Raw genomic sequence first — 11225 nt, 5'->3', positions numbered from 1 at the left:
TCTGCACCCCCGGTTCTTTTCTCCTCCATGCTATCCGTGATTCCTGAGCGCCTAGCAGGATAGCCGCGGATACCAGTTTTCGAGTCTTTGGTCTGACCCGGCCGGGGATCGAACCCACGACCTACCGATCGAGAAGCCGGACACACAGCCATTACAATACCTCGCTACCTCAAGGACCACTACCGCACTACCTCAAGGACCAAGGCATTTCATCGTTTCATACATGCAGGGCAGATCTTGCCGGCAAGGCAATGTCATATGTGACGACAACTTTCAGGTTCAGGTTCTGAAACATACTCAATAAATCCTGTACAGTACATCAATATCAACATTCCCTCTTCGATTGAATATATCCTTCATCTACAAACCATTAGATACTATACTACATTTCATCACATGCTATTCACGACACACCATAGCCAGCCACGTATCCCATGCAGCAAAACTACCACTAGCCGATATGACTGAAATGATTTGTTTGTTGTCATTTTATGTGTAATCAGGTGTGACGCTGTCAATCACAATTCACTCATTACAATGGTGGAAGCTATTTAATACATTTGCTTTGAAATAGTTGTAACGTATTGAGTAGCACAGACGTTAACTAATAATTTTATGGACGAGATCCAATACATAACTACACGTTTAACCGAGTATGTGTGACTTTTGCAAAGACCTGTCGCGTGTGGCACGTGACTTTGTGTACTCTAGTTTGAAGTCATGCATAAATAAATAAAGTCTGCATATCTCAAAAATCTTTGATAGTACGGGAACGGATTTGGGTCGGTAAGACGATATCAGGTACGGCGAAAAATTGGTCAATACGCTCATTATCACAGCAGGAATTTTTGGAATTTAATTTAAAATAAGCGATTCACATTTGACATATGCTTACTTGAAATGTACGGGAGAGAGTACTTGATTGTCGTTCAGAATATTACAATATTCTAGGTATGTTATTTAGAATATGATCAGAGAAAACTACATTATCTGCAATTCTTGTTTTGATATCATATCGTGAGTATACAGTTGTTGTAGTATTGTAGTTATACTATATTCGATAGTTGTAGTATGTCTGCGCCAACGATTATTCGCTCAAGAAATCAGACGGTATATATTAAAGATGTTCTGCCACAAGCTATAAAGGATGCCTTGAAAGATCCTAATTATGACTTGGACAAATTATTGTTGCACCAAATAAAAGTCTTATCAAGCTGTAAGAAGGTATTCTATTTTTATTTATCCTAGTAGGCTATATTATCATGTTGAATATCCATCGTCAGATGCTGTGTTGCATGTCTTTTTGTCTATATCTACTTGTGTGTGTCTGATATCTGATATGAAGATATGTATAACAAGTGAGAGTGATAATGTTAAACAACTTAATCATCTTTTACAATGCTTCGTAGGCGCTGCTGCAGGAAAGATCTTCCCTTCTGGCATCTATACACAAGAAATGTGAAGAAACTTCGAATACTAGGTAAAGATGCCATAGGCATATATACCAGTAAGCACTCGTCAGGACTTAGTTGAATAGGTGTATTTCGTTTTCAATCCAAGAGAGATCACGTTAGAACCACATCTCTAAGCTGTTTGTTGCACACATAAGGTACGGCTTCAGCATTTCTCATTATAACTATGATGGCAATTAGGCCTATGGCCAATCTGTCTGGTTTTAAAGTTATTTTGTTTTGTATTCATGTAATTATGTATTTTTCGTGGAACCGAATAAATTCTCTCCGTCTCTGTAAAGATATATTTGAATGCTAAATAATTTTGTGAGTCAATACCACAGCAACATTTTACAAAGGCTGATACTGACCTGATTGCTTGATTGCTTCCAGCACTAATGTTCCTTACACTGACCAATTGATTATTATTAAAGATTGTTAACATATGATGTTACGTGGCAATAACCAAACTACTATCCATCTGTCGCAGCTGTGGACCATTCGGGCAGGAATTTTTGAATACTTTACTGAAAGACATTGTCAAAGATGAAGCGGATGCCAGACGTAAAGTTCTTGGCGAACAAGAGAGCGTTGAAATGTTCAAACAAGCTTATGCTCAAGATGAGGTATGTGTGCGTTGAGCAGGTATTGTCAGAATGCTTTATCACTGGCCTAACTTGGACATCATCATGCTGTTACTCCTGGACATGGACCCTATGGCTACATCAGGTGTGTTAACCTCTGATTGGCACACACAGTCTTGATAACTGAGCGATACATATGTGGTAATCAGACATGATACAGAGGGATACCTGCTGAGTATATCCACAGGGCCACATTCCTGGGAGAAACAGCATGAAGTTGCCCTAGTTGTACCAGTGATAAAGCCAGAGTTGTAATGACTCGAGTCACGATTTTTTGGTGACTCAACTTGACTCAAGTCATTTTCTTATAAATGAAAAATAACTCGACTCGAGTCAATTTGTGTATTGACTCGACTTGTACTCGAGTCATTGCGCATGACTTGGACCAAGTCATATGACTCGAGACTGGGTCTACCAAGACCGGCATTTCATTGTTATTTCGATGAATAGTAAAGTTATCACACTCTTATCATTTGGTCTATCAGTACTAGCACTTGAAAATGCTACCAGAAACTGTTAAAAGTGAGGAAAACTAGTGTATTATGAATGCGAGGCATTCGATATCGCAATTCAGCGTTGTAAAAAGTGGATTTCACGTGACATTAACTCGGAACTGAAAAGTCAACGCAATGGCTTGGACTCGGACTTGACTCGATGATGAATTGAAAATGACTCGACTTAACTCGAGTCAAAACTATAAAAGTGAGATTGACTTGTAACTCGGAACCTAGCGACTTGGTCACAACCCTGGATAAAGTTCATAGCTTATTTCAAGCTGGGCTTATATGCTATGCTAGTGCAAACCAGCTTATACCTGAATTTGTAGAAGAAACTATTTATGAGGACCAGCTATATGTGACAAACTGTAACTAGGAATTGTTAACGATGTCTGTAGCGGTGATTTTTCGTTATTTTTGTGAATACTAGTGTCGTCTTCAAAATGATATTTAACTGGTAACAACCATATCTGGCCACTGGTAACAACCATATCTGGCCACGGGTAACAATTGATATTACAGGTTTCAGAAAACTATGTGACGGCAGCCCGTTCATACAGAGACTCGATGACCATGCGGCTTGCTGAAATAGTTGACGAAAGGGAAATTGTCCATATTGCACTCGAGATACTACAGAGGTCACCACTAGCCCTAATTCCACAAAACGATCCCAGGGTAAGCTTTCGTTTTATGCATGAATAGTATGTTTGCGGCACCTTTTCATTGTATATCAGCATGTATGTTTCATATTGTGAATTTGTTACTACTTGGATAGAAGTAGCATTTACTAGGTATGTCAAATATAGTTGAAGTAGAAGTAGAAAATACCCCATAACTTAATTGCCATTGGTCATTGTATTCGTCTTTTGTCAATGCCATAAATATATAATATAATAAATATCAGTGTTTCAAATTATGGTAAACATTTTAAGTTCACAATTGTAGGTGTTACACTCACTGACTAGAGATAATAAGTAAGTACAGTTGCTTCGCCATAGGTAGGTATTAGTAGCAGTAGAATTGAATGCAGTCCCACTTAAATCCAGCATCACTTTATTAGTATGATTCTCTTAACATATATCATGCGATTCCACTTAACAAAAGTACAGTATATTATAATGAATGTGGAAAACCCCCGACATTGGTGCCCTGAATGGTTATTAAATCGGATCAATGCCAAGTAGCGATGTAATATTTAAGATGTTTAAATAACAGCATATCAAGGATTTATAATTCTGCAAAATGGTTTATGTGCTGTTGCGTCTAGTAATGTTACAGTTATATATAATGAATATACTATGCAATTGTATATTGAAGTTCTGTACCTCTAAGAAGCTTTTATAAACATTTCTGGGTATAGTTATACTATCACCATCGCTACTTCTATCCAATATAAGTAGATTGTGTGCTTCACACCATTTATAGCTCACTGTCGTGCGGTATGGTATTGCAATTTCTTGCACTTTAGATGGAAGCGATCGGTATCACGTATACAGAAGCTCGCGATAGACATTCCAGAGAGAGTGATATTTTGAAGAAATTAACGGAATGGAAGGACAAGCCAGAATTACATATCACGGAAGAAGACGAATTGTTCTCATTTTTCAGCGATGAAGTTCCATCTTCACTTCTAGATGATCCAGGTTAACAGCTTTAGTTTTTAACGGTAGTTATGTGTGATTCTAGAGCTGAAGTGGTCAAAGTAGTTAGATTTTCCACTCCAGTAGAAGTAGAACAGTCAAATTCTACTGTTACTGACGCAGAAGCAGCAATTTCTGAAACATGCCAAATGTACTTCAAGTTATAATAGTTGGCCACTCCTTTTTTAAACAACTTCAATTTATCGTAACATGGATACGTTTTCAGTACTTTGGAATATCGAAGATGTGTTCTCCCAAACCAATATTTGAGGCTATTTAATTGTAATACATTTTGCCTCATCCGTCTGCCACACTTGCACCAGTTTTAGCCTGCTTTTGAAATTCCTAAATCCTAGAAAATGCTGTGATTTGTGGCTCACGCACGTGATTTAACAGTCTAGCTAGCTATTATATTGGTGTTACTTCTTACTGTTTCTAATTAAGATGATCCATTTTTCATTGATAGACAATAACAACGAAACTAAAGATCATGAAAATGACATAGAAGCAGCAGAGGAATCGCAACTTGCGTCTGCTTTAGCGCCTTACCAAGAAGACGCGTCTAAACTCGTAAATTTCAAGAACACAAAAATCGATTCTATCGACAACGAGTTCGACATTCTTGCTGGTATTGCGGAAAATTTGTTGAAGCACGATCAGAAAATGCGGGACTGCATTGCATTAATAAAACAGGTAAGCATTCTGCGACAAGGTATTTTATTGCTAGGCTATATCGTGATAAATCTGTGTGATCATTTTAAAATGCAACACTCTTTAAGGGCCCCAATACTTTTGTACACATGATTATTGATGCAATCACAATGATTGCTAGGGCAAGTTTTAGTTGCAGTCAAATCCGTGGATGGTTGCACTATTTTTCACAAAAGTTGCATAATTATGGAGAAGTTCTTTAAAATTATTAGGGTATGAGTTGCTCGAATCAATCAGTATCCAAGGCACTGTAGCAAAACTCAGTGTTAGCGACTTCAACAAAGTCAATAGCTTGAAAAAATTAACCCAGCAAAATATAATTTTCGAGGGCTAGCCTGAATGTACGTCAAATCAGAAAGGACCTCAAATTTAAACGACAGTGAAATAATCCAGCGATCTATTTACATATAGTGCGAAATGTTTCCAGTGAAAAGTTAGTTGCATCGAAAATTGAAAATACTTGCAAAAAGTGGCATGAAAAATCGATAAAAGTTGCACGAAAAAAAATGGAAAAAAGTTCCGATATAAGATTCCTCCAAACACCTTGAAACATCATACTACATAACTTCTGAGTATTTAGGACAGGGGTTGGCAATTATTTTCCTCCGCGGGCCAAATGAGAAAAATAAATACGTTGGTGAGCCGAGTGAAAAATTTTAGCTTTATTCTCCAGTGTACACCAAGCAACAGCTATATAAGCCGGGGATATATCGCGCGGAGCTCGAAAAAATTTTTCAGTAAACTTCGGCTTGACGCCATCCTTCTGATGCTTTCACGTCTCCCAGTTTGAGAACCACTGCACTGAAATATATATGCCACAGTACAAAGCTTATTTTCTTGGTCGCTGCCTTCCGAGCAGTGTGCAGCTTATAGCATTTATGTTGAACGAAGCTTGCAGTTTTTCTTAACTTCGCCCTCCCTTGACCGAGTGTTTCGTGTTTTTGTCATAAGACCGACTTTAATTAAAATCCTTGATCTTGGCGACATGCCCGACAAAAACTGGAAGGACGGGTTTACCCCTGACTCCAGTATACCAATATTTAGTGCTGTAAATTCTAAACCTAAACCTTCTTTAAATTTCAGTTTTCGACTTTGTTTTTTGGGTATGCCCTTTAATCATTTATGGGTGATGGATATGATAAGTCATATAGTAATCGCAAGCACTTATTGACTTGTTTTGCGAATTATGGATTTGGAAATTGAAACACATACCGCACAATGCGGAATTTGACAATGGCAACAAAGAAGGTTTGAACTAAGCTATGGAAAAAGTGATTTCTTGTGACTTCAATTGCTACTCATAGCCTACTTAGCCACATAGCCTTTATTTTGAATCTGGATTACGAATGTCAGGTAGGATACGTAGGCAGCGTAATAATCGTGGCATATTAATGAAGAGGCTTCAAAGTAAACGAATTTCATGTTCAATTGATACAGCCTACGGTTTTAGTTATTCAAAAAACAAGTTTTATGTTTTGAATTCAAGCAACCTTTCGCGGGCCGCACAGAATAACTTCGCGGGCCGCACTTTGCCCAGGTCTGATTTAGGAAGCTGCGAGAAGCTGTAAAAAAGTTGCGGAAGTTACAAAAACTTGCCCTAGCGACTACATATTGAAATCGGAGGCTTTTGAAGCCAATACTGGGAAAAGGCTCCGAATTCGGTACAGTTCTTGTGTTGAAATGATTTTTTAGGAATCTAGATGCAAAAATAGCTCCCATGCATACGAAATCACCTGCTGATCTTTTCGTGCATACATCTTACACGATTATTTTATTTCAGACACCAGGTTGCATATTCTCAACGGAATCATCGGGCATTGAGCAGTACATTGCAAACCTCAGAATGAAGCATCATTATTTGAAGCTCAAAGTAACTGCTGATAGAGTGCTACTGAGACCTGTCTAGCATGTAAATCTTGTTGGCAGATCTCCACGAAAGGGTACAATTTCGGTTTGAAAGTGATGCAGAAGACAAAGTCTGTCATTTCGCTTGACTTACTATCAACACTGCTGACCGCTAATCAAGATTTGCCTGATGAGGTTTGTAATTAGGCTTTTGTATTTGCCAGAACCCTATTCATTGTATTAAATAATGTATAGGCACATTTTCACATGTATATTAACGCAAACAAGATTGGTGCGAATCGCCTACAAAACAATAAGGTATTCCTAATATTCCATTCGTTTCTTACAACCTGCATCATCATCGAAGAAGTTTGTATGCCTCCAATCTGTGATTAAAAAACTGTGGGTGGCCTACAAACATTTAACGCATTGCTTTTCTAAATGACTACACTCGTTATGTTTTAAGGTCAAAGAAGCACAGAAAACAATCAGCAATCTGTCGTCGGCTGTCAAAGGTATTTGTAGTAAATATGGAAGATGCCAAATGGCCATTCAGTCGATAATCAAAAGAGAAAACAGTCTGGAACTTGTCATAAAAGAAGCACCGAAGGTGAGGCTTACAAACGCAATGTTTACTCCATAGCGAGTTAGGTCTCAGATTTCAGGCATCATGGTCATCCAGAAACTTTATTCCTTAATTGGTTGGTAATGATAGGATACATTACCGTAATGGGAATATGGATATGGGGCTGTGAATATAGATATATTGTCCACAATATAGAAATGTCCTTTGTCCAAATGTTGCCGTATACAATTCTTCATTTCATCTCGAAGTATACATAATATTACTGCATTATAGCAATAGCTGTAAAGCAAATCGAACAAAGGCTGTGGAATTTTGGAAATGTGTTCTGAGCTACATGGTCATATCTTTTGAGTATAGGCTGAATTTGTAGGGTGTATGGGTGAATAAGCTGGTTATCGGTATCGAGTCAGAACGTCAATATCAGTCAATTAAACCAGGTGGCTTTGTAAGGCTTGGTACTCATGGATTCAGAAATTGCATAGGACCTACTACCAGTGCGACCAGAAATATTTGTATTATTTGCTTTGAGCACCTTCATACAAAGGTTAACCTTGGTATTTTTGACCTTGTGAATAGCAACCTTTCGGTCTACACTTCCAAAGAACTCTCCATTCTGATGCGCTCTTTCACTTCTCGTACTCTGGTTTGGATGATGCAGACTTGTTACTAATGTTGACTATCCAGAGGTTATTACCTCCGCTGACTGGGTATAATGTGGCATCCATGACGTGTAGGCCTAGGCTAGCACAAGGCTGTAACCGCCATAATTTTATTTCTGGGATATCAGAGTCATTCATACTGGTATAACCTAATAATGAGTGGTACTTGACTCACAGCCAACGACTCGGTTTGGAATCAAATCGCTCTAGTAGGCCTGCTCGATTTTGCCTTGCCCAATCATAGAAGTTTTAATTAGTGGCAATAATTTAAAAAACATATATCGTATAGACATGTTTAAATACAATCCAACAGCCGTATTGTAGATCATGTTACCATTGGATTCCTCCATTGGTGAATTCGGCACTTGACGGCCCCTAACCCTAACCCACCCCTTCTCTAACCAGAATACATTGATGCATCCCATACTAAGTGCATAGCGCAGAATTCAACAAGTGCTGTATAGCACAATTCGAGCTCATATTCGGCAAAACATTCATTTTCGAATTTGTTAATGCACTGTTGATGCATGACTTTCAAAAAATAACAGCCATTACGTTTCTTATGCCAAATTCACTGTTAAGGAAACACACCTCGTCAGAATTTTCGTGTAAAAGCTAACTCGTATGGTCCTAAATCAATCTGGCAGCATTGAAAATATTTGCATTTGGAACAGTTGTGGGAGTTTAAAAGTCTTGACAGGCACATTAATTAATATCAATCAGAGTTGGCCAACACTGATATTTTTCCATATGCATACCTCAATGCTTTAATATTGAGAGCATTTTGGGTCGAATTTGCTCTTTATTTTTCACTTGCTTTTTCTTTCAGGTGAACTATGCAGAGTCTTTGAGAATTTCAAGCAATTTTTCTACTAACATGAAAGAAGTGGAGCGGTTGAAAGGTTTGACGGAAGAAATAAAAACGAGTGCAGATCGCGTTCTGGAAGAGGTGGCGCTAATATACGGACAACCGAAGTGAAGCAGAGACTTTTCACATTTCATGTACAACCGCACCCGGCACTTCATGTGTGGCTTTCACGACAGTTCATTTTCTCTGTTCCTTTTCCGATTCTTTCATGTGATTGCAAACCATATATTGTCAAAGATAAAATATATCAAATGATATATTGAAGGTCTGTAAGCTCTGCTGCTAAGCTTTTGAGTACTGTGTGGACGGTGCGAATAATGGAAAACTGACTTGAACTTTGTGACATCACACCGTGTAGAGAGAAGAGGAGAGAGAATCTTTATTCGTCTACACCAGTGGTTCTCAACCTTTTTCATCTCGCGGACCGGTAAAATTTCAAAAAATGTCTGGCGGACCGGTGAACATTCAAAATTGAAATGAAGCCAAGATGTGAAGTATCCAACCATTTTTTGCAATTATATTGTGCCAGAGAGTGATATTTAGCGGGTTTTGGTCGTAATTGATTATCTGCATGTGATTTTATGGTAGTGAGTCTGACGAGTCGAGGTTAAATTGGCTTGTCCAGATAAACGTGATACCGCCTAGAGTCGTTTAGCCTACAGTCTTTCGCGCCGAAGGCCGTGGGTTTAACCGACCACGCCAACTCGAATAATATTCTTCTCTTTGGCAATATCGAGAGATGAAGCATTGCGGAATCGAACCAGGCACTTTGACGTGCTACCTTGCTCATTGCCCCCTGTCACCAGGCGCAGGCTACTCTGGCAACTACGAATACAATGCGTGCCGCAAGAAAACACGTTACAGCAGCTATACGGGCCATTCGCAAATCTAAACTGAAAAAACAGCACTTCGTAAGCCCATCCCCAAAAACGTTGGTTTTGGACCCTACATGGCGAAAAGTCAAACTTCCGGGGACTTTGTCCCCAGACCCTACTGTTGTGCGGATGTTTTCACCTGTGGGCTACTAGTGATCACATTTATTCTACTCAGTCTAAGCAGAGAGTTTATATAGCTTAATCGATCCAACAGCGGAAATTTTCGATCATTCATCACTGAATCGGTTTCTCGCTGCCGAATTATTGGCACACCTTTCGGAGTCCCATATTGGCCTAAAATTCATTTTGTGTTCGTATATGTTGTGGCGCGGTAATAGCTGACACAGAAATGCCTATTTCTATAAATCATGCGTATTTCGCAGAGAAGGGCACCTAATAAGCAAGACATTTAGTGACACTGATTCGCGCAAAGCGTGAAAAAAATTGGAAAATGTTGGAAAAGTTTAAGCAAAAAACGCTATGATTTATGTTCAGTTGCAAAATAATTTTGGGCCCCTTTCAAGCTCGGCCCCTCTCCAATTTGTTGGGGTGCCCCAGTTACGGTCTTGCAAAAAATGAATGAATCGAAAACGAATGATCGCGCAAAGTGCGCAGATTAGCGATGAGTCAGCTCGTATTTGTTCTGTACTTGTCGCTAGCATGTCGACAAATGACACGTCTTGAACTTTAAGTCAAATCGAACATGTTTCCAGCTTTCATGTTACCTCACGAGGTAATGAAGCAGTATAAAATTTGATGTTGTATAAATTTTTATCAATTGGCAAGCCTTCAACTTTGCATCTTGAAATTAGGGTATAAAATTGCAATATCTCTGGCGGACCGGCAGGAATGTCGTCGCGGACCGGCACCGGTCCGCGGACCGGCGGTTGAGAACCACTGGTCTACACTACATTACATCAGTGTTGGGATCAAGTCACTACCTTCGAGTCACGAGTCATCTCGAGTCATTGCAGATCTTTGACTCGAGTCAAGTCAAGTCAATCGATTTTCAAAGGTGACTCGAGTCAAGTCAAGTCACTCGTTTTTTGGAGGTGACTCGAGTCAAGTCGAGTCAAGTCAAGTCACGAGTCAAGTCACAATTCAAGTCAAATTGAATTTTTGAAGTACGAGTGATGATTCAAAGTCATTACATATTGCTAGCTGTGTGAAAGACTGATCACTTGATCATTCATCTTGAATGAAATAACGAATATCTAGTTAAATATACATGCGAAAAGACGCTGCATCCCTCACGCACACGTAGAACTGCTAATAAAATGGGAGTAACTGTACAGCTACCTGATACAGTCAGGTATCATCAGCCAAAATATAGGACCTAATGCGAAGCTTCGAGATGATACAATAGCCTACACTACCCGTCTACACATCCCTGAGAATATAAACGCACAAACTATGTTTGTTCGATTTAAATCATACAAGAGGTTTGGT

General features: G+C 39.0%; 1 protein-coding gene across 1 annotated transcript; it reads left to right on the top strand.

Moving 5' to 3' along the window:
- Nucleotides 1–1014: 1014 nt before the first annotated feature.
- Nucleotides 1015–9165, top strand: LOC145435903 (uncharacterized). The gene is made up of 10 exons (XM_080313163.1): nt 1015–1224; nt 1410–1480; nt 1942–2077; nt 3115–3267; nt 4061–4235; nt 4699–4925; nt 6724–6813; nt 6870–6983; nt 7255–7398; nt 8863–9165. The coding sequence occupies exons 1-10, from the start codon at nt 1072–1074 to the stop codon at nt 9010–9012; spliced, it is 1413 nt and encodes a 470-aa protein (XP_080169289.1). The 5' UTR covers nt 1015–1071; the 3' UTR covers nt 9013–9165.
- The last annotated feature ends 2060 nt before the right edge of the window (nt 9166–11225 follow it).

Source organism: Botryllus schlosseri, chromosome 3 (assembly GCF_051294905.1).
Source record: "Botryllus schlosseri isolate E-star chromosome 3, Bs_hap1, whole genome shotgun sequence".
In the NCBI taxonomy this organism is placed as follows: Eukaryota; Metazoa; Chordata; class Ascidiacea; order Stolidobranchia; family Styelidae; genus Botryllus; species Botryllus schlosseri.
Note: the sequence above shows the minus strand (reverse complement) of the source record. Positions and strands in the feature narration are given on the sequence as shown.